The sequence below is a fragment of the Nyctereutes procyonoides genome, unplaced genomic scaffold (genome assembly GCF_905146905.1).
Source record: "Nyctereutes procyonoides isolate TBG_1078 unplaced genomic scaffold, NYPRO_anot_genome, whole genome shotgun sequence".
In the NCBI taxonomy this organism is placed as follows: domain Eukaryota; kingdom Metazoa; phylum Chordata; class Mammalia; order Carnivora; family Canidae; genus Nyctereutes; species Nyctereutes procyonoides.
This window is the reverse complement of record NW_026575020.1, coordinates 15,095,252-15,119,939: the sequence shown is the minus strand read 5'-3', so window position 1 is coordinate 15,119,939 and position 24,688 is coordinate 15,095,252. Positions and strand designations below refer to the sequence as shown.

General features: G+C 39.6%; 1 protein-coding gene across 1 annotated transcript in view; it reads left to right on the top strand.

Moving 5' to 3' along the window:
• Positions 1–11,060, top strand: part of TEX14 (testis expressed 14, intercellular bridge forming factor) — a 62,373-nt gene extending 51,313 nt beyond the window's left edge. The window contains exons 27-31 of the mRNA XM_055332947.1: positions 2,205–2,282; positions 3,019–3,118; positions 8,516–8,625; positions 10,204–10,255; positions 10,702–11,060. Coding sequence (XP_055188922.1) covers positions 2,205–2,282; positions 3,019–3,118; positions 8,516–8,625; positions 10,204–10,255; positions 10,702–10,738 — 377 coding nt within the window. The 3' untranslated portion in view covers positions 10,739–11,060. The remainder of the gene's footprint in view (positions 1–2,204; positions 2,283–3,018; positions 3,119–8,515; positions 8,626–10,203; positions 10,256–10,701) is intronic.
• Positions 11,061–24,688: the final 13,628 nt, after the last annotated feature.

Below are 24,688 nucleotides of genomic sequence, written 5' to 3'. Positions count from 1 at the left end.
CCTGTCTGTTGGTCTGAAGGACTAGGGTGGAGCCAGTCAGAGCTGCCAGAACCTTCCGTAGTTTCTTTTTCTTTACTCATAGGTCCTTTTTACCTCATCACACCTCTCCCCCAATGCCACAGGGTTGTTGGTTTAAACTCTTAGGGCTCCCATCCTGAAACTGGCTCTCCTTCTCTAAAACTCCCCAGGGAGTCTTTACAAATTCCTCCTCTCCAGTTGCACTTCTTAGTATCAGCAAGAGAACTGCTGCTTATGAGAGTAGAGGTCACCCACACATATCCAGCTCAGGTAAATTCTTAAGGTCATTTGTTCCTTGGTCATGATGTAAGGCAGTATTTGTAGGCTCCTTTGAAGTTTGACCTTAGTGATACATTTCCTCCAGATCCTGCTGTCTTGTCTCTTTGTCACCATATGGATCCCCCATTTGTTAGCAGTCTTCCTCCTGGGCTCCAGCCTCCTGGCACAGCTGTACCCCAGCACACTGCAGAAATTGTCCCTCATTTTACTTATGGGAATTATCTGGACCAAGTTTCTAGGTGATGTCTGTACTTTGACATGGGTCAGTAGTTTCCTAGAAAGACAAAAGTGAAATGTCATTTGGGTAGTTTCTCCTAATAATGGGCACTGCCACATAATTCCTGTATGTTGTCATTCTGTTGTTCTACCTCAAGAGAGTTTTAGGAAGTGACCTGGTGCTGACACCTACTGTTTTGGAGGGCCCACATCCAAAGCTCTAGGCTTCTGAAAAGGGCCTAAAGGGAAAGATTCTTTAGAACTTTGAGATCAACAAGGGACTACTTTTTTTTTTTTTTTTTTTTTTTTTTTTTTTTTTTATGATAGTCAGAGAGAGAGAGAGAGAGAGAGAGGCAGAGACACAGGCAGAGGGAGAAGCAGGCTCCATGCACCGGAAGCCTGACATGGGATTCGATCCCGGGTCTCCAGGACCGCGCCCTGGGCCAAAGGCAGGCGCCAAACCACTGCGCCACCCAGGGATCCCAGGACTACTTTTAACAAGGATAAAAATGGATTTTTAAATTTCAAATTATTTGAAATATATAGGGCCTCATGATGCCCAGGAGCTACTAGGAAGGGCTTACTTCCTGGCCTGCAGGAGGAGGGAGCCCTGTGCCTGTGCACAGCAGGACTGCACCAAGGAACCCTGAGTCCCTGTGTGCGCTGCCTTCCAGCTATCTCCCTGCTATGCTGTGGGGAGCACTTGAAGCATACTGTGCAGCTAACAAATGCAAAGCAGTATGCGGGTTTTAGCAGATGCTTGTCTTAGTCTCTTGGTCAATTCTTTAAGACCTGGAAATTATAGATATTCTTTGGCTTCTGCCTTTTTATAAACTAGGTAAAAAAATACGACATGTGGACCACAGAGATGGGGAAAATTGGAGGTTGTTTTTTTTTAATTTTTTTTTAATATTTATTTATGATAGTCACAGAGAGAGAAAGAGAGAGAGGCAGAGACAAAGGCAGAGGGAGAAGCAGGCTCCATGCACCGGGAGCCCGATGTGGGATTCGATCCCGGGTCTCCAGGATCGCGCCCTGGGCCAAAGGCAGGCACCAAACCGCTGCGCCACCCAGGGATCCCTGGAGGTTGTTTTGATGTTATTCCACACTTTTTGAGAGAGTATAAAATAAAGAGGAAGAGCATAGATCTTAGAGCTGGACCACCCCGAGTTCAAATCCCAGTTCTGCATCTGACTCTGTGGGATTCCAGGCTAGGTCCTCAACCTTTCTTTACCTTCATTTCTTCATCTGCTAAACAGGAAAGGCAATCATATGATCAATCTTGTAAGGTTGTTGTGAAGATTGCAAACATGAATCTTGGATGAATGTGTGTAAGTTAAAAACAGTACCTGCCACTTAGGGCTCTGCAAATGTGACCTATCATTGTTATCATTTTTATTTTTATTTTTAGAGTTGGAGGGGATTGAATGCCATAGGACCAAGGGTTCTCAAACTTTAAGAGCTGTCAGAGTCACCTGGAGAGCTTGTAAAATATGAGTGCTGGGCCCTCCCCCCAGAGTTTCTGACTCACTAAGTCTGGGATGAGGCCTGAGAATTTGCATATCTGAGTATAACTGAGTATACTGAGGTTGCTGATCCAAGGGCTACTCTTTGAGAACCACTGCCCTAGAGAATGGTGTGACATGTAAAGGAAGAGTAAGTTGCCTTTTGCTTTTGTATTATTGTGACAGAGCACTTGAAGCAGCAGCAGGCCACATCCACAATGTTGGGGGAGAACACAGCAAGTCATCTGGGCATCACTGCAAATGGTAAGCCAACTACCCAGATCTTTTTCATCAGGTCCTTGCTGTAACACTGTCCTTGGCAGCACATTGGTATATTTAGGGGACTACGGACCTTAAAGTCAGGCCCAATTCCACCTCAGTTGCCACTTTTGTATTGTTTAATGTCTCTAAGCCTCAGTCATACTCATCTGTAAAATGGGGATAATTCCTAACTCCTGATGTATGCAGTAGCTCTGTGTACAGTGCCTGGTACATTGTAAGATATTGAATAGACCTTCCCTTCATAGGACTGCTGGCAGGATGAAATGAGATAGCATTATGAAATGCCTGGTATACATTAAAGGGTACTACCCTTCCCCACCCAAATTTCTTCCTTGGGGCTCCAACCTAGAAATATCTAACAAGTGAGAACAGGGTAATCCCCCAAAGTAAACCTGTACAATTTGTTTCCAGGGTCTCCTGCTTTCTCTTTTATGTGCCCTTTCTTTCCTTTGCTTCCTCTGTCTCTCTTGAGTCTTGGCACAGGTCAGGTTTCCTATCACCTGGCACCAGAGAGCTCCCAAGACCCCACAAGCACCTGCTGTGAATGCAAGAACCCTGAGACTGCCACCTGATCCCTGGCTCTCCTGGGAAGAAATAGTACAATGCATACTTCAGGGACTACTGATTAGTGTTAATTTTTTGCACTCCATTTTAAGGCAGGCTTTCTCAATTGTTTTGATGTTGTTCTAATAAAGTTAAGGCTTTCAACTGTTTTTAGATGAAAGGCATTTAGAAGACCAAGAAGCTAACAGTAAAAAAGAAGATAGTAGTATGCTTTGGACCAGAGAAACTCAGGATCTAGGAGAGGACACAGAAAGGTAACATAAAAAGCTAGACTTCTGGGATCCCTGGGTGGCGCAGCGGTTTGGCGCCTGCCTTTGGCCCAGGGCACGATCCTGGAGACCCGGGATCGAATCCCACGTCGGGCTCCCGGTGCATGGAGCCTGCTTCTCCCTCTGCCTGTGTCTCTGCCTCTCTCTCTCATTCTGTGTGACTATCATAAATAAATAAAAATTAAAAAAAAAAGCTAGACTTCTAAAAGTATTTAATATACTGTATTAGTTTGTATTAGTTTCTCTTCTGATGTTGACAAAATAGATGGAAAAAGGTCTCTCTTCATACTATCCTAACAGCCCCTATTCCTAAAAGATTTTTTTATTGTAATTGTGATAAGATACATAATGACATAAAATTTTCCAGTGTACAGTTCCGTAGTGTTAAGTATATTTCAATTATTGTACAACCAATCTCCTGACTTTTTCATCTTACAAAACTGAAGTTCTATACTCATTAAAAACCAACTGCCCATGGGCAGCCCAGGTGGCTCAGCGGTTTAGCGCCGCCTTCAGCCCAGGGCCTGATCCTGGAGACCCGAGATAAGAGTCCCACGTCGGGCTCCCTGCATGGAGCCTGCTTCTCCCTCTGCCACGCTCTCTCTCTCTCATTAATAAATAAATAAAATCTTTTAAAAAAATTAGAAAAACCCCAACTGCCCATTCCCCCCTTTCCTCAGTTCCTAGCAACCACTATTCTACTTTCTGTTTCTATGAGTTTGACTCCTCTTGTTACCTCATGTAAGTGAAGTCATACGGTATTTGTCTTTTTGTAATTGGTTTATTTCACTTAGCATAATATCCTCGAGGTTCATCCATGGAACATGTCAGAATTTCCTTCTTTTTTAAGACTGAATTCCAGCTCATGCCTGTGTGTGTGAAATTTTGTTTATCAATTCATTCATTTTTTGGTAGACACTAAGTTGACTCCACCTTTTTCCTATTGTGAATAATGCTTCTATAAACATGGGTGTACAAATATCTCTTCTGGACATCTTGCTTTCAATTATTTTGGATATGTACCCTGAAGTGGTATTGCTGGATCACATGGTAAATCTATTTTTAATTTTTTGAGGAAATACCATACTGTTTTCCACAGCAGCTGCACCATTTTACATTCCTACCAACAGTGCACACGGGCTCCAGTTTCTTCATATCCTTGCCAATACTTGGTATTTTCTGTTTTTTTTTTTATAGTAGCCACTCTAAAAGAATGAATATGAGGTAATATCTCATTGAGGTTTTAACTTGCATTTCCCCAGTGATAAGTGATGTTGAGCACCTTTTCATATGCTTGTATATTTTCTTTAGAGAAATAACTATTCAAGTCCTTTGCCATTTTTAACAGGATATTTTTCCTAAGTTTTTTGTTTTTGTTTGTTTTTACTTCATTTTGTGAGGCAAACATAGGTTTCAGCTTCTTTTAAAAATGTTTCCATTAAAGGCCTTGGAAGAGAATTTTTAGATATTTGTAGCCAAATTTAAAAAAATGGGGGCAATCATCCAGACAGTTGAGTCTAAAAATGCAAGTTTGCCTCAAGAAACCCAATTCTCTTCCTGACTCAGAGCTCTCCTTTGACTCGTGCTATAAGATAAACCACTTCAGCTCACCTCCTGTATCTTCTGACTTCTCTTGCCTTGTCCTAACTGTCATTCGGGGCCAGGACTGGTATGAGGTGAATGAGATGCACACACTCCTTGGGCACAAAATTGAAGGAGGCACCAAAAAACACAGGAGTCAAGATAAATTTTTTTGGTAAAGATTTTATTTATTTATTCATGAGAGAGACAGAGAGGCAGAGACATAGGCAGAGGGAGAGGCAGGCTTCATGCAGGAAGCCCGATGCAGGACTCGATCCCGGGACTCCGGGATCACACCCTAAGCCAAAGGCAGATGCTCAACCGCTGAGCCACTCAGGCATCCTAAGATAAATTATTTTAATGCAATATTTTAAAAAATGAAAATTGATGCCAAAAATCCACAATGAACAAAATCTCTAAATTTTGAGGAAAAAGAGGACCTGCATCTGCCCCTTGTACCACTTACTTTATCCTAATCCCAGTCCTGTGGATCCTTAGGGTAGCCTGCAGAATTCTTTCAGCTGCATAATGATAGAAAACTCCCCTATTGTACTTAGATGAATTTGTCTCACACATCAAGAGGCAGTCCCACTGGTTGGCAGGGCATGCCTGGTGTAGCAACTCAGTGATGCAACCAGGGACTTAGACTCTTTGGATATTCCTACTTTGCCACCTTAGTTAATATGTTGGCCTTTATTTTCAGAATTATCAGCTCCTGGTTGCAAGATGGCTTGCTATCCACACACCAGGCAGAAATAAAAGGGTGGGACAAAGGAGTATTCGGACTCTGCCCCTTTTTATCTGGAAAGCAGAAACTTTCCCAGAAATTTCCCCACCAATTCCCACTTATATCTCACTGGCCAAATGTGATGCATGACCACCCTCAGTTGCAAGGGAGACCAGAAGTTGAATTTGTAGGTTTTTAGCTGCTGTAGAAGAGGAGGGCAAGGGAGAAGAGTGCTATGCATAACTTTTAGGTAGTGAATCCACTTTCTGTCACACTCTTCAAGTGCTAAATTATTCTCTATGAAGAAGGAAAAGAAAGAGACCTGGAAAGGAAGGTTTGGGAAGGGGATGAGGAGACTGGGGCCCTGGGACCTGCAAGGAAGGTCCTGGGGAGACAGAAAAGACAAAGAGGCAAAGGGAGAGGAAGATAAATACTTTTTAAAGTTTTAGAAATCTTTTTTCTATAATGTATGATGTAACTCCAGCCCTTTCATTTCCCCAAAACACCTTCAGGAAAAATGTACACCATTATTCAAGCAAAAGAAGCTTAGCTCAAGGAGGCCAAGTTGAATTTGGTTGTATAAAGTACTTTGTTTGTGATCAAAAGTGAGCTATTATTACTGTTTTCCAAAAGGGCTGGCTGTGAGGGGCACAGATAGATGCCCACAATGAGACTTTTCAGGCTTTCTAAAAACATTCTCTGCATCCCTTAGCCTCAGAGGCAGTTCTTCATCCAAAAAAGTTGAAGGAATGAGTGTATAGTTCTAGCCTGAGTTGGAAATTGCCTTAATGACCTAGAATTGAGACGGAGTCTAGCATTGAATTTTGGGAGGTAGCTATTCTCATGGGTGCTGAGGCTTCTTGTTAAGGAACTAAAGAAAAGTTTTGATGTGCATTTAAATCAGATCTAGGTGACCTCTGCTACTCTAGATATGATCTCACCGAGCTCTCATTTTCTCATGTGTATAGTGAAAGCACGAGTTTGAAGGGCCTTTCTGACTCCAAATACTGTGCCTCCTTGTCATGGGACAAAAATTGTCTCAATTCTCTTTGCTTGCCCTTGGACAGAGCTCACTCTACTCTCGATGAGGACCTAGAAAGATGGCTACAGCCACCTGAGGACAGCAAGGAGCTACAAGATCTCCCCACAGGCTCTACAAGGTTATTGTTCTCCCATCGGGGGATCATTTTCTTCTCTTTCAGGAAGGAGGGCTAGATTTCAGATTTAAAAAAAAAAATTACCTCAACTCCTTGAAGAATAAGTGTCTGGTGATGTCATTTCATTGCTGTTGTTAAGCCAGCCTTAACTTCTGTCTGCCTCTCTTTTCCAACCACCAACAGTGGTCAAGATATTGATTAGCAGATTGATAACAGTAAACAGAGAGGCCTCTAAGATTGCTTGCTGTACCTTGGCCCTGTCACCTTCAACATTTTCATTAGCCATTAGAATTAAATCAGGAAAGGCATGCTTATAAAATTTTTAGATAACACAAATCTAAGAATGAATGCTAATGTGATAGGTGATAGACTGTGGGTTCAAATGGTCTTGACAGGTAGAAATGTTAGATTCCTCTAAAAGATGAAAGTAAACATTTAGATGTGTAGAATGGGAGGGATCTGACCTAATGGAGAATTTTTTATTGGAAGCTCCTCCTTACTGTAGTTTTGTTGAAGGGAGGAAGTATGTGTTATTCTTAGATGCTTAGCATTTAGTATGCATTTTGAGGCATGCTAAGAATTTAAGAAATTTTTCTTGAAGAGGGCATAAATAGCAACTCCATGAGGTCTCAGTCTGATGCAGTTGCTAATAAAAAGGTCAATGCAGCATTAATGCTGAACAGACAGAGACGTATTGTTCAGGGCAAGGTGAGTCTCACACTAGAGAGAGGACTCCTAAGACAGTGTGAGGTGTCTTAATGGGTGCCATATTTTTAAAGAGGTGTTGACAAATAGAAGAGGGTGGCCATAGAACAATCAGAGGTCTGGAAACCCTGTCTTATGAGAACAGCTGAAGGAGCTGGAGAGGCTCAGCCCAAAAAGCACAGATGGAGTGGAGAATTTGATAGCTGCATTCAAATACCTGATATGTTGTAAAGTGAAGAGAGTCTGCTTACTTTCTTCTGCCCCAAAGAACAAAGCGGGTAACTAGAAACCATAGAGCTAGGTATTTTTATTCTGTAAAGCACATGTTTTCTAAGAGCCATAGCTATCTGATAGAGAAAATATCTGTCTTTACGCTTACTTGACTAATAATTCCTCCCACTCAAGCACAGGCTAGACATCACTGGGCCTGGGCATTTGGTTGGAGGTGGAAGAGACCCTGAAGGCTTCCTTTAATTCTAGAGCCTATGATTCTATTAGTGATGAGAGGTTATGAGGAAAAAAGTTGTTTTTGCTCTAGCTGGCTTTATTTTCTCTCTCATTTTACATATTTTGTTTTGAATATTTAGCAAATGAAAACAAGAAAAATCTCTAAATAGTGTCAAATTGGTTGAGCCAGAATCTGTTGAGCGCTGACCATGAGCCAAGTGCTATGCTGGAAAAACAAGGGATAGGATGTTTCTGCCCTTCAGGAGCTTACAGTTTAGTGGGGGAGATGCTTTCTGCTTACCAGTTTGGCAAACATGGTCTTAAATCATTAGATACTTCAATTAGAGGTACTTCAGAGAGAGTTTCAGGAAATGAAGTAAGGTAATAAAATAAGTGGTGGTTATAAAAAGGACACCAATTAGAACATAAGTGAAATGCTTTGTTGGCAAGGGTGGATAATATAGCCTGAAGGTTGAGAGCAGAGTCTGAGACAGACTGCTTGGGTCAGATCCCAATTCTAGGACTTACAAGGCCTATAACTTAACCTCTCTGTGCTTCAGTTTCTTTACCACTTGCTGGGGATGGTAATGGTAAAGGTAACTATCTCATATGGTTGTAATAAGGATTAAATGAGTTAATGCATATTGTAGCACACAAGCCAATGCCTGGCTGTTAGTGCTACCTATTATGATTCTTTTGGAGCAGTCCTGTTCTCCTGACCATTGCGCATATGGTTTGATTTGCTCAAAATCATTTTCATTGAAGGGAGGCAAATATCAAGGATCAAGAAGCTGGTGAAAAGAAGAGAAAAGGGGAAGAAAAGATCAAATCAGAGAGAAGGAAGTCAGACAGCTTTTTAGGAACTTCTGAAGAAGGTATGAATGAAAGATGGTTTATAATGTAGCCTGGAGTCCTTAGACTGTGATGAGCATCAGAGTTATTTAGAATTATTTCCCAAATACTATACATAATCCTTCTATGCTTTTCTCCTGTACCTCAGTCCAGGTTTTCTGTTAATTGCCAATCATGTCTTCATCACAAAACTGTAAAAAGGGCAGCCTGGGTGGCTCAGCGGTTTAGCCCCTGCCTTTGGCCCAGGGCCTGATCCTGGAGACCTGGGATCGAGTCCCACGTCGGGCTCCCTGCATGGAGCCTGCTTCTCCCTCTGCCTGTGTCTCTGCTTCTCTCTCTCTCTCTCTCTCTTTCTCTCATGAATAAATAAATAAAATCTTTAAAAAAAAAAAAAAAAAGGGACGCCTGAGTGGCTCAGCGGTTTAGCGCTGCTTTCAGCCCGGGGCCTGATCCTGGAGACCCAGGATCGAGTCCCACGTTGGGCTCCCTACATGGAGCCTGCTTCTCCCTCTGCCTCTCTCTCTCTGTCTCTCCTGAATAAATAAAATCTTAAAAAAAAAACTGTAAAAACATCCAGTTCTATTTGCAAAGCAAGCCTTTGGCCAGCTTCATCATCTTGCACACTGTCTGGAAAGATATTTTGCTTCTAATTGTCTAGCGTCTTCAAAAGAGTTCCAAATTTAGCTCACACAGAGGCTGTAGAATCTGATAAGAAATCATAAACTTTGGAATTTAAGTAGAGTCTACAAGTAATGTGAAAGGTGTAATCTTATTTCAAAACTATTTCGACAGAGCTTTAGGCATCATTCACAAAAGATACCCCCCTATATTTAAATTCCCCCTACTTAGAAAGTTAGAAATATTAGCTCTTTCAGAATATCTGGTATCCCCTGCATTTCTTCCCTGGTTCATTCTCATTCTGCTGTTTTCTTTGCCCTGTATTATGCTTTGTGGACTGTATCTCTGGGGCTTCCTGGCCGGCAGTCTTTCCATTTGTCAGTGAAAAGAAGGCAGAAGAGTAGTTGGAGTAATATTTCCCCTGCCTGCATGCTTCAACGCCTCATCTCTGCATAGTAGTGGTATACCTCCAGAAGCACAGCTCTTACTGGGTTCCAGTAACTGTTCTACGCTACTGCCACCCCAGTCCCTTTAGACTTAGGAGTGATAATGGCTTCCCACTGCTGCTAGTCACTTGATGCCTTGCCATCCTTTGTTGGCTTCCTTAACTCCCTTAACTATACCTATGTAAGTAGCCACTTTGTTAAAGGGAAGTGCATTTGATTTCCTCTGGGACCCTGATTGGCACAGGGCCCAGAATGTGTGAACATTTAGCTAGTGTTGAATTCACTGAGAACATAATGCAGGGACTTTGTGAATTAGCATCATTAGTGTCCATTGCTGTGACTGGGAGCTGTAGAATGTTAGGAGGGGAAGCCTATTAAATGTGATTTTAGAAAGAGTCTCTCTTTGTATAAGAAAACTGTTGGTAAAACAGTCTATCCTAAACTAGAGAGATATCACTAATGTGACTTCTAAATACTGGTACCCTTTTACCCAGAAAGTAATCCAGTTGTGTTTTCTTCTTTCTATATTTCATCAAGAGGAACTAAAACCCTGTTTTTGGAAGCGACTGGGTTGGTCTGAACCATCCAGGTAATGAGTTGGCGTATGCTTGTAGGTCAGAGTTCACTGTCAGTAGACCACATGAACAGGCTTTAAACATTTACCAGCATCTAAGCAAACAGTAATGATAAAGTTATTGATAAAGTTATTGAAATGATGACTCAATTTTTATGTTAATGTTTAAAGTTATTTAAAATATAAGGTGAAATTCATTCTAATTTTGATGAAGTAGTCAGTAGAGTTAGCACAAGAGCAGTTTTAGACAGAGGGAGGACAAGATGCTCCTATCAATTTTTTTTGCAGTCACTGTGCGTTCCTATGATACACTATTGATTATCTCCTTTGACTATAAAGATCAAAATCCCTTTCCCTTGAATTCAGTTGAATATAAAGAAACTGCTGTTTGTATCTTTAAAAAACATGTACACCAACTTGAAACTCCTTTTTTTGTTGTTCTTTAAAAATACACACAACAGGATAATCGTGCTGGATCAGAATGACTTGTCAGATTGATGGGAATTGGATCACAGGTGGACTCCTGGCCAGAGTTTGAGCATCCTGCTTGTGAGCTCCGGTCTCTCCTCATCTACTTCAGTCACCATCAGGGCAGTGATTCTGTAGCTCATGCTTTGTTCAGCTGCCACAATAGACAGAACCACTGGTCCTGTTTGTAGCACATTTAACAATTTGTTTTTAGTTCAGATTTCTGAAAAGTGAAAGGTAGCTTTTGTTGTAAACTTTCTCAATGTTTCCAGAATGGCTTTTGGTTTTGTTGATTCAGATTTTTGAAAACTTTAACTCTTGTTATATAATAAAATGTTTACTTTTAATACCATTTAGGTTTTAGCTGTGTAAGAGATATTTCTGTGTTTCAGTTATTGGGAAAGGAACTGCCACCTGTAGGGGCTTCAATTTCTGTTTAAAGTTTGACAGATAAGCAGCTGCTGCTACCACCTCTAATATAAACCGGCACCATTCATTTATATTTTACAACAGAAATACTGACCTCCTCTGGACTAGGATTGCTATATTCCCATTCCAGCGAGAATTAACTTACATAATGATAATATAGGCAGGAATAAAAGCCCAAGATATTTTAAACTCTTTAGGGTGAACATCATTTCTGTATATTTCACGTTGTATATCTCACATCATTAGTGCCTTAGAGGAATGAAATTGTGGTAAGATGAAGATCACAACCTTTTTTTCTAATTTAGCCTCTAGTGACTACTGGCCAGATGCATACACCAGGTTCGATGCATAGAACCGGGTGTCTAGCCTGGTTTTTAGAGGATTGATATACCTTCATCTCTCTCAAGTTTGAGCCTTCACATATGAATAAAAACCTATTCTTGGAAGCTGTGTGCTCTTGTGCAGTACGAGCCAGTTAACATTTTATTCTTAGCAAGTAAATAATAGGTCTTTTGTTTGTGAAAACTGAATCATTCCTGTTGAGGATGGTCATATTCATACTATTCTTATTAGCACCACAGAATTTTACCCCATACAAATAAAGTAGGAAGATACAAATCTATTTGACCATTTTGAAGCAAAAAACAGTTGCTTGTCACTGTAACCAGAGGAAAACCAAATTACTTTATAAATAAAACTATAAGAAACTTGGAGAATACAGAGACTTATGATATATTTAGTCCCTCCTCTCAAAAACCTTTAATTGGTGAGACAAAGCCAATATACATAAAAATATAAGGACTGATAGCAGACATATCATGATAAATAGTGAGTTGTGATATTACAGCATTATCTGTTAGTATTCATAAAGGCTACAACCCTACATAAACTCCCACTGATATGATTTGTAATATTTTGTCTACAATGCTAGTAGAATAGACTCTAATAGCTGGCCAGTGACTGTAATACTGGCCAACATTAACAATAATAATGTTGGTAGATAATGTTTACAACTAGCAACGGTTAGGTGCCAGGGTTCCATGACCTACCCAAGATCATATTGGAGCAAACATATTTGTATACTTACACTAAAACATAGCTTTCCCTGAGATTGTAGTTCAAGAGTGCCCTGAGCAAAGTATAAGGATTGTGGAGGTGAGCCAAGAGCTAACTTTATTTTTTAGATTTTTAAAAATTTACTTATTCATGAGAGACAAAGAGAGGCAGAAACACAGGCAGAGGGAGAAGCAGGCTTCCTGTGGGGAGCCTGATGTGGGACTGGATCCAAGGACCCCACGATCATGCCTCAAGCCAAAGGCAGATGCTCAACCACCGAGCCACCCAGGTGTCCCACCAAGAGCTAACTTTTGGTTAAAAATGATGGTCATATATCCTTTATGAACTTAGTCCCCTTCCTCATATCTGTTCTTTGGGTTTGGTGCTGAGTTTTTGGAGTATACTGAGTCCTTTACTTTTCCTCAGTATGCAGAAGCAGAGAATAAATATGTAAACAGTTCCAGACACATAGTAGATGGTTAATGTTGGTTCACTATTGAGTGAAATGTTACCTTGGAAAATTGGATTATTAGAAATTTCTAGATCATATTTCAGTTTTTTTTCAAGTACACTACCTTTGGCATTTTTATGAATGCTAATTGTACTGTTGTATGTGTTGCTATTAGAAGTGGGTTTCAGTGGCACCAGGCTGGATCAGTCAGAAGAGAACACAACTCTTGAACTCAGGGTCCTGAGTTTGAGCCCCACGTTGGGTGCTGAGATTACTTACATAAATAAACTTTATTTTTTATTTTTTTTAATTTTTATTTATTTATGATAGTCACACACACAGAGAGAGAGGCAGAGACACAGGCAGAGGGAGAAGCAGGCTCCATGCACCGGGAGCCCGACGTGAGATTCGATCCCGGGTCTCCAGGATCGCGCCCTGGGCCAAAGGCAGGCACTAAACCACTGCGCCACCCAGGGATCCCCATAAATAAACTTTAAAAGAAGAAGTGGGGGATGCTTGGGTGGTTCAGCGGTTTAGTGCCTGCCTTTGGCCCAGGGTGTGATCCTAGAGTCCCGGGATTGTGTCCCGCTTCGGGCTCCCTGCATGGAGCCTGTTTCTCCCTCTGCCTATGTCTCTGCCTCTCTGTGTCTCTCATGAATAAATTAATAAAATCTTTAAAAAAAATAAAAATAAATAAGAGAAGTGGATTAGTGAGGTGTCTCCCATGAGCTTAGAAATACGTTGGTCTTCTGGTAGTTATATAAGTAAAATTCACTCTCCTACTGAATATGATTAATTATATAGTGGAGTAAAATTAAAGGACCTTCTAAAAATGTGTGACCTAACAGATATGTGGAAATAACCTGAAAAAGTACAGTAAGGAGGAGGGTGTATCCTACCAGATACAAAGGCATAGTATAAAGCTGCAATAATTAACAGAATATGGTATTCACATCAAAATGGAAATCTGTTCCTTTATAGCTCCGTCCTCATCCCTTTTTGTTGCCAATATTATGAAATTGCATTGTTATAAAAATGTGACCCAAAACATAAACTAACAATTTTTAAAATGCATTAGTCTCTTAAATTATGTAAAAAAAACACCAAAATTTGGAGTTACAAACCAAAGTTACAGTAACACTAGCTTTTATACTAATAACTATTTGCTTTCTTTAAATGTATTCATCTCTTAAATCATATAGAAAACAAAAAGTATAGTTAAAAACCATTTTAACTGTTGTAACCAAAATTGTCCATGTACCAAAATCTCTTTATTAAGATCTTTATTTTTCCATATAGCTTTGAGTTATTGTCTGGTGTCCTTTTATTTCAACTTGCAAGACTCCCTTGAGCATTTCTTTCAGAGTAGATCCTAGGGGTCACAAACTCCTTCAGCTTTTGTTTATCTGGGACCCTCTTAACTTATTCCTCCCATTTGAAGGACAGCTTTGCTGGATATAGGATTCTTGGTTGATGAAGTTTTTCTCTTTTAGCACTTTGAATATATTGGCCCACTGTCTTCTGGCCTTCAAAGTTTCTGATGTTAAAGAATTATTATGTTTGTGGTGGGATGCCTGGGTGGCTCAGCAGTTGAGCGTCTGCCGTCGGCTCAGGGCATGATCCCGGATTTCCGGTATCGAGTCCCGCATCGGGCTCCCTGCATGGAGCCTGCTTCTCCCTCTGCCTGTGTCTCTGCCCTTCTCCCTGTGTGTGTCTCTCATGAATAAATAAATAAAATCTTTAAAAAAACTATTAGTTTATGTTTTGGAGCACACTATGTTTATGAATGTAACTTTGTCACAGCAACAACTAAGAGGGTTGGAGTGAAGCTATAAAGGAGAGTTTTTGATTGTTATTGAAGTTAGGCTGGTATAAATTCAAATTAGAGTATTATAAATTTAGGATGCAAAATGTAATCCCCATGGTTACCACAAAGAAAATAACCATGGAAAAATACACAAAAGAAAATTAGAAAGTAATTTCAACATTTCACTACAGAAAATCAACTAAACACAAAAGAGACAGTAATGTGGGAAATGTAGGGCAAAAAAAAAAAAGCTATAAAAGCATATAAAGGGACGCCTGGGTGGCTCAGCTTTGAGCATCTGCCTTTGGCTCAGGGTGTGATCCTGGAGTTCTGGGATTGAGTCCCACATCAGGCTCTCTGCATGGAGCCTGCTTCTCCCTCTGCCTGTGTTTCTGCCTTCTCTCTGTGTCTCTCATGAATAAATAAATAAAATCTTTAAAAAATAAAACATAAAAAACAAATAGCATAATGAAAGAAGGTAAGGCCTCCTTATCAGTAATTAGTTTAAGCATAAATGAATCAAACTCTCCAATCCAAAGACAGAGATTGGCAGAATGGATAAAAAGACATAATATAATTATATGCTGTCTATGAGAGATTCACTTGAGATCCAAAGGCACAGATTCAAAGTGAAAGGATGGACAAAGATATTCCATGCAAATAGTATCTAAAAGGGAGCAAGAGTGGCTATACTAGTATCAAAGTAGACTTTAAATCAAAAAAGGTTATAAGAGGTAAGGATTATATATTAATAAAAGGTTCAATAAAGAAAGAATATATAACAATTATATGTATGTACTTAATGACAGACCACTAAAATATAGGAAGCAAAAATGGGCAAATTTGAAGGGAGAAATAGGCAATTTTGTAATAACAATTGGAGACTTCAAAAATCCACTTAAAATAATTGGTAGAACAACCAGACAGAAGAGAATTAAGGAAATAAAGGAGTTAACACAAACCAACTAGATCTTACAGACATGCACAAACTCTGTACTCAACAGCAACAGAATACATATTCTTCTCAAGGTATACATGGGATATTTTTGAGGATAGACTGTATCTTAGGCCATTTGAGTCTCAATAGATTTCAAAAAATAGATATCATAATAGGGTATCTTCTTTGACCACAACAGGATGCAGTTAGAAATTAACAATAAATGGAAAACTAGAAAAATTGTAAAATTATGGAAATTAACACACACACAAAAAGATTATCTTAGAGAGCGATGGAGTCAGTGAGTGCAGGAGGGGAAGAGCAGAAGAAGGGGGAAGAGCAGAAGAAGAGGGACAAGCAGACTCCATGCTAAGCACAGAGCTCAATATGAGGCTGGATCCCACCACCCTGAGATCATGACCTGAGTGAAAATCAAGAGTCAGATGCTTCATCTGAACCAACTGAACCACCCAGGCACTCCCATGCTTTTTAAAAAATATATTTATTTATTCATGAGAGAGAGAGAGGCAGAGACACAGGCAAAGGGAGAAGCAGGCTCTATGCAGGGAGCCTGATGTGGGACTCTATCCAGGGTCTCCAGGATCAGGCCCTGGGGTGAAGGCGGTGCTAAACTGCTGAGCCACCCAAGCTGCCCCCTTTTTTTTTTTAAAGGAAGATAATCATTTTACTCCAGGGTGCTTTAAAGATTTATCTATTTATTTGAGAGAGAGCGAGAGAGAAAACGTTAGTAGGGGGAAGGTCAGAGGGAGAAAATCTTTAAGCACATTCCCTGCTGAATGTGGAGCCAGATGTGGGGCTCAATCCCAAGACCCATGGATCATGACCTGAACCAAAACCAAGAGTTGAACACTTAAGCAACTGAGCCATGCATGTGCCCCTAAATGACAGACACACTTTTAAAACAACCAAGGGCTAAGAAAAATCACAAGAAAATTATAAAATACTTAGAGATGAATGAAGACAAAAACACAATATACCAAAACTTAGGGATGCAGTTAAAGCTGTGCTAAGAGGGAAATTTATAAGTATAAACACATTAAAAAATAAAAAAGATCTCAAATAACTTAACTTTACACCTTAGGGAACTAAAAAAACAAACAAACAAAGCCCAAAGCTAGTAGAGGAAGGAAATAATAAAGATTAGAGCAGAGTTAAATGAAATAGAGTTTATAAAAATAGAGAAAATCAATGAAACAAAAAATTAATTCTTCAGAAAGATCATCAAAACTGACAAACCAGTAGCTAGATGGGCTAAAGAAAAAGGGAATACTCAAATTACTAAAATCGGAAAATAAAGTAGAGGGGGATGCCTGGGTGGCATAGTTGGTTAAGTGTCTAACTCTTGGTTTTAGCTCAGGTGTGATGATCTCAGGGTTGTGAGATTGAGCCCCACATTGGCTCCACGCTTAGCACAGAGTCTGCTTGAGATTCTCCTTTTTCTGGCCCTCCCCACTGCACACCTTCTCTCTCAAATCTTAAAAAAAAAAAAAAGAAAATGGAGATATTAATACTGATTCTGGGATGCCTGGGTGGCTCAGTGGTTGAACATCTGCCTTTGGCTCAGGTCGTGATCCCAGGGTCCTGGGATCGAGTCCCATATCAGGCTCCACAGGGAGCCTACTTCTGCCTCTGCCTGTGTGTGTGTTTGCCTATCTGTCTCTGATGAATAAATAAAATCTTAAAAAAATTAAAAAGTATACTGATTCTATAGAAAAAGGATTATAAGGGAGTGCTCTAAACAATTGTATGCTAATATATTGGATAACTTGGATGAAATGTACAAATTCCTAGAAACACAAAACCTGCAAGACTTAATCATGAAGAAAAAATCTGAATAGACCTTTAATTAGTAAGGAAATTGAATCAGTAATAAAAAAATCTCTCAAGAAAGAAAAGCCTGGGCCTGATGGCTTCACTGCTGAGTTCTACCAAACATCTCAAGAGGAACTAATACCAATCCTTCTGAAAATTTTCCAAAAAATTGAAAAAGAAACACCTAAAATATTTAATTTGACAGAGAGAGAGAGAGAGAGTAAAAGCAGGGTGAGTGGGAGAGGGAGAAGCAGGCTCCCACTGAGCAGGGAGCCCAATGCAGGGCTTGATCCCAGGACCATGGGATCATGACCTGAGCCAAAGACAGACATTTAACTGACTGAGCCACCAAGGTGCCCCAAAGAAACACTTTTTTTTTAAGATTTTATTTATTCATAGAGACCCAGAGAGAGAGAGAGAGAGAGAGAGGCAGAGGCACAGGCAGAGGGAGAAGCAGGCTCCATGCAGGGAGCCCCACGTGGGACTTGATCCAGGGTCCCCAGGATCAAACCCCGGGCTGCGGGTGGCACTAAACCGCTGCACCACCGGGGCTGCCCGAAGTAACACTTTCTAACTCATTCTGAGACTGGCATTACTCTGATACCAGACAAAGACAATCACAAGAAAACTACAGATCATTTTCCCTTAGGAACATTGATACAAAGATTCTCAACAAAATGCTAGCAAACAGAATTCAGCAGCATAGTGAAAAGAATATACATCATATCCAAGTGGGATTTTTGTTTTCTGGAATGGAAGGATGGCTCAAAGTATGAAAATCCTAATATGTCCTGTTTTGATATGCTACAATGTAATATGTGATATGCCACATCAATAGAATGAAGAGGGAGGAAAGTATCATCATTTTAATTTGATGCAGAAAAAACATGACAAAATCACCCTTTTGTGACAAAAACACTCTACAAACTAGGAAAAAAAAAAGGAAACAATCTCATTATGATTAAAGCCACGTGTAAAAAAACCTATGGCAAATATACTCAGTGGTATTAAAAGCCTGAAAGTTTTTCCTCCAAAATCAGAAACTAGAGAGGATGCCTGCTTTCACCACTTCTACTTAACATAGTACTGGGAAGTTCTAGCCAGAGCATTTAGGCAAGAAAAAGAAATAAAAAGTATCCCAATTGTAAAGAAAAAAGTAAATACAGTATGATGCAAATGCAGATGATATGAATTTTTTTTGATATGAATTTATTAGGTAGAAAACCTTAAAGATTTCACCAAAAAACTGTTAGAATAAATGAATTCAGCAAAGTGGCAGGATACCAAGGCAACGTACAAGATTCCATTGCATTTCCATACACGAACAAGGAAAAATCTGAAAGGGAAATACAAAAACATTTAATTTACAGTAGCATCAAAAACAGTAAAATACTTAGGAATTATTATTTTTTTTAATACTTAGGAATTAACCAGGAGGTGAAACACTTGTACTATGAAAACTATAAAACATTGTTGGAAGAAATGAAAGAAGACATAAATAGAAACACACCCCATGTTCATGTCATGGAAGACTTTATATTGTTAAGATGTCAAAAATACCAAAAGCAATCTATAGATCCAGTGCAATCTCTTTTCAAAATCCCAATGACTTATTTTTTGCAGAAATAGGAAAATCCATCCTGAAATTCATATGAAATCTCAGTGGACCCTAAATAGCCAAAGCAATCCTGCAAAAGAACAACAAAATTAGAGGACTCGCACTTCCTGATTTAAAAACTTAGAAAGCTACAGTAACCAAAACACTGTGGTACTAGTGTAAAGACAAACATATAGATCAATGGACTAGAAGAGAGAGCCCATAAGTAAAACTTTGCACATATGGTCAAATGATTTTTGACAAGAATGCCAAGACCATGGAGAAAGGATAGTCTCTTTAAACAAATGATGTTTGGGAAAATTGCATATATACATGCAAAAGAATGAGATTCTTATCTAACATTTATCTAACACCATATAAAGAATCTAACTTAAAATAGATCAAAGACCTAAACCTAAGGCCGAAAACAAAACTCTTAGAAGAAAATATAGGACAAAAATTTTATAGCATTTGATTTGGCAATGATTTCTTAGATATGACATCAAAGGTACAGGCAACAATATAAAAAGTAGACATGTTGGACTTAATGAAAATTTAAAATTTCACTAACCACAGAGTAAAAAGACAACCCTTAGAATGGAAGAAGTAAATCACATATCTGATAAGAATTTATATCCAGAATATATAGATATAACTAAAATGCAACAACAAAAAATAATCCAATTCAAAATTGGACAAAGGACTTGATTAGACATTTCTCCAAAGAAGATATGTGAATAGTCAATAAGCACCTGAAAAGATGCTCAACATCACTTATTATTAGGGAAACTACAATGAGATACCACCTCATGTTCTTTAAGATGGCTATTATGGAAAAAACAGAAAACAAGTATTGGCTGGAATGTTTTCAAATTAGAACCCCTGTGGCACTATTGATGGGAATGTAAGATGGTATAGTTATTGTGTAAAGCCGTATGGTGGTTCCTCAAAAAATTAAAAATAGAATTACCATATGATCCAGCAATATATTCCACTCCTGAGTATGTACCCAAAACAATTGAAAGAAGAGTCTCCCAGCAGATCTTCCTACACAAATGTTCATAGCAGCATTATAGCTAAAATGTGGAACCAACAGGTTCCATAAAAGGATGAAGGGGTAAGCAAAATTGTAAGTACAATGGAATATTGTTCAGCTTTAAAAAGGAAAGAAATTCTGTAATATGTATAACATAGGTGAACCTTGAGGACATTATGCTAAGTGAAATAAGCCAATCACAAAAAGAAAATACCATATGATTCCACTTATATGAGTTACTTAGTCCAAATGCTAAAGACAAAGTATAGTGGTGGTTGTCAGGGCTAGGGTGAGGGGAGAATAGGGAGTTACTATTTAACAGGTATAGAGTATTTGGGATGATGAAAAGGTTCTGGAAATGGATAGTGGTGATGGTTCCACAACATCGTTAATGTACTTAATGCCAATGCACTGTACATTTAAAAATGGCTAAAATGGTAAATTTACAAGATGAAAAAGGGGGATAGATGGTGATGATGTTTGCATAATGGTGTGAATGTATTTAATACCACTGAACTAACTATACACTTCAGAATAGTTAAGATGGTAAATATTATGTAACATAACAATAATTTTTATAAATTATGGAACAACCTAAGTGGGCTAATTAGAAATTGTGTCATACAGTCTTACTGACACAGAAATGTGTCCATGACATATTATTGACTTATGCTAGTAGGTACATTACAACCCCATGAAAATTATATTAATAAATGTCTATATGTGATAAATGCATACATATCTAGAAAGATGCTTATGAAAGTAGTAAAATGGTCATTTCAGGTGATTTCAACTTTTTATAATTTATATTTTTTTATATATAAAGCTATTTTCAGTTTGGAGAGTAGAAGGGTGTAGGAATACTTAAGTTAGTTGGAGGCAAGACTGTAATGTCTTTATACTTAAGTAATCATAAATGTAGTTAATTTTATTAGGACTCACTTGAAGAAAAACTGCTTAACAGAAAGGAATGGTTAGTGTAAAGCATAGGAAAATGAAGTTTTAGAAGCCAAACACGGGTTGGATGCTCAGCTAAAGCATTGTGGGTGGCTGTATGAGGGGTGCACCAGGTATGTCTAGTGCTTTGTGACAGGTGTTGCCCTCTTGTGGATCATAATACTAACTTCTTGATCCAATTCTATGTTCACTAAGCAACTTTTCCTCCTCTTGAAGTTGATCTGTCTATATATAGGGAGAGAATGACCTGGCTTTCCAATCATCTCAACAGTTGATTGAGGGTCAACATTAGAAAGGTTGATTCTACATAATCTATTGCTACATAAAAAGTCACCTCCAAAACTTAGTGACTTGAAAGAGAAGTAACTATTTTATTTTATTTATTGAATGAGAGTGAGAGGGAGCAAACATGATCAGGAGTGGCAGAAGGAGAAGCAGACTCTCTGCTAAGCAGGGAGCCCTACTCAGGGCTCAATCCCAGAACCCCAGGATCACGACCTGAACTGAGGCAGATGCTTAACGACTGACCCACCCAGGTGCCTCAGCAATAACCAATTATTGCCTCTAACAGTTTATTTTTATTTTTATTACTTTTTAGAGATTTTATTTATTCATGAGAAACACAGAGAGAATGGCAGAGACATAGGCAGAAGGAGAAGCAGGCTTCCTGCGGGGAGCCCGATGTGGCACTTGATCTGGGGATCATGCCCTAAGCCGAAGGCAGATGCTCAACCACTGAGCCACCTAGGCATCCCTTTAACAGTTTTTTATATGTCAGGAATTCAGAAGTGGCTCGACTGGGCAGTTGTTGCTGAGGGTCTCTTCTGAGGTTGCAGTATGATGCATTACTAATTTGGCTCACTCACATGACTGGCAAATTGGTCTTGGCTGTTGACTAAAGTTCCTTTCTACCTGGGTCTCCCATTGTGTGTCCTCACTACATGGCAGCTGATTTTCTCCAGAGTGAGCAATTCAAGAGACCAAGGCAAAAGGTACAATGTCATTATGATCTAGCTTCAAAAGTCACATACCGTTGGGGCACTTGGGTGACACAGTCGGTTAAGTGTCCTACGCTTTGTTTGGGCTCAGGTTGTGATCTCAGGGTCTTGAGATCGAGCCCTGCATTGGGCTCAGCACTTGGTGCAGAGTTTACTTGGGATTCTCTCTCCCTCTCCCTTTGTCCCTCCTGCTTGTGCTATTTGAGAGAGAGAGAGAGGAGTGCTAGCTGGCAGGGAGGTGGAGAGGGGAGAGGAAGAGAGAATCCTCAAGCAGACTCCCTGCTGAGCACATTGCCAATGCAGGGCTCAATCCCAGGACCCCCAAATCATGACCCTAGCTGAAGACAAAAGTCGGATGCTCAACTGGCTGAGCCACCCAGGCACCCCTAAATAGATAAATCTTTTTTAAAAATCACATACCATCATTTTTGCTATATTCTGTTGGTTACAGAGGGCAAGCCCTGACTCAGAATGAGAGGGGACTACACAAAGATATGACTACTAGGAGGTGAGAATCATTGGGGGTCATCTTGGAGACAGACTACCACAGAGCCCATCAACCAAGGGGCCATCTCTGGCAATCCTGTCCCTTGCTATATGCCTTCCATTCAAAATAAAACAGTTTCAGGATCCCTGGGTGGCGCAGCGGTTTGGCGCCTGCCTTTGGCCCAGGGCGCGATCCTGGAGACCCGGGATCGAATCCCACGTCGGGCTCCTGGTGCATGGGGCCTGCTTCTCCCTTTGCCTATGTCTCTGCCTCTCTCTCTCTCTCTGTGTGTGTGACTATCAAAAATAAATAAAAAAATAAAAAAAAAATAAAACAGTTTCATATCACTTTTACACCTGTCATCACATTTTGTCTTCATCATACCCCTGCCTGTAGGAAAGGCAAGAGAATTGAGGGAGGATCACCCTCAAAGAACCCACCTGTGACTCAGGCATAGATTGTTTCAAGTTAGACTATTTATGATGAGGAAAATATCAAGATTCTGTGTTTTTTGCAAAAAATTATCTTTCTGTGCTTTTTCTGAAACTGAAGACTGAAAGAAAAATGTATATTTTCCCCAATATTAAGAGAATACAATTATTCAAACAACTAGGCTGATTTTAATAAGATCAAAAAAGTGATAAACAGACTTAATGTTACATATTAATGGGGAAATTAAAATTCGCTCTCTGAAATTTATAAAAAGAAATATAATCTTCCCAGACAAACAAATAAGCATTATAAGTCTCATGGTTAAAGATTATATATCAATAAGTTATTGTATTGAAAGTAGAAACTCAGAGGTGCCTGAATGGCTCAGTTGGTTAAATATCTCAGCTCCTGATTTTGGATCAGGTCATGATCTCAGGGTTGTGAAATCAAGCACTCCCATCAGGCTCTGTGTCAGGCTCCATCAGGCTCCACACTGGAATTGGAGCCTGCTTAAGCATCTCTCTGGCCCTCCCTCCCTGTCTCTAAAAAAACAAAAGAAAGTAGAATCTCATAGGAAAGCTTTATCCAAGTCAGCCAGTCTCAATTTTATAACAATAAGATATCAACTAAATGTAAATAGGAAACCTCTTCACTTCAATCTGGTTTACCCTTCGAGATGTTTGACTTGTAATATTCTTCTACTTTTATCTTTTTCTGTAAAACAAGATACAACGGCTAGCCAAGTGTTTTACAATCTAAAACTTATGTCAGTAGCTTGAGGTTTCTCAGTCTACTAAGATTCTTGTTACCTTAAAGTGTATTGGTTTTGGTTTAAACTTTGTCTTTTTAATCAAGATGAATTTAAAGATTCAGAAACAATGAATCTGACCATCATATAATCACGATGACCCTTCAGAGTCAATAGTGGGATGTGGATACGGTGGAGAGAAGCCTGTGAAAGAGAGAGAAAGATGATAGTGTCTCTCATCCAAAATGGTCATCCAAGATGCAAAGGCACCTTCAAATCAAGAAAGAACCAGAGTCCATCTAATTAGAATAGCTGAGAGGAGAGGATTATGAGAAAGGACATTAACATTTGTTATGTGATACCTACCAGACTTGGTTTTCAGATGAAGAAACCAAAGCTCAGAAAAATCAAGTAACTTGTTTAAGGTGTACAACTAGTCATTTATGACCAAAACCAGTGACTAACTCCAAATCCTTCCTACAATCCTACACTCACTCGTGGGCCAAGAATGTAAAAATTTATTATTTGAGCAATCTGGATTTTTTACCTCAGAGTCAACCAAACCACCTCTGAAACCTGGAAGTGTTTCCAGGTGCAGTTCCAAACTAACTTGGGGCAACTTTGTACTTTTTACTAAAACTGGAACTAACAGAGTGATTGAGTTGAGTAGCCATGCCTTAGTAGGATATTCAGGCTGATTCCTCCTCTGGATGAATCTGAGAATTCCTAGAATCTGGGGAGAATAAGGGAAAGTCTGGAGCCTTCTCCATCTAGGAAAACCTGGTTTTGCTAAGAACTTGGTCCAAGACTTGGTGGTATCAACTCCAAAGACAAATCCTCAGTTTCCTTGCAGTTACTGCTTGAGTTTCTCTGAAGACTTGTGGCTGAAGGGGTGTCTGGTGGCTCAGTCAGTAGAGCATGCAACTCTTGATCTCAAGGTTGTGATTTTAAGCCCCACGCTGGGCATGGAGCCTACTTAAAAAATTGTGACTGTATGCCAGGATGTTTAGTAGGAAGCTCCTTCCTTTATGACATCACAAGGCAGGTAGCTAAGGGGACTATTTGAGACACTCTTAGAATAACAGTCACTTTCGTGGGAGTATAAGAACAGCAGCTTTTAAAACTGAGCGTAAATATTCAGACTTCATTAGGACTCTCAATATAGCCAACCAGTAAATCATGGGATCTACCCAGAGAAGCTCAGTGTATCGG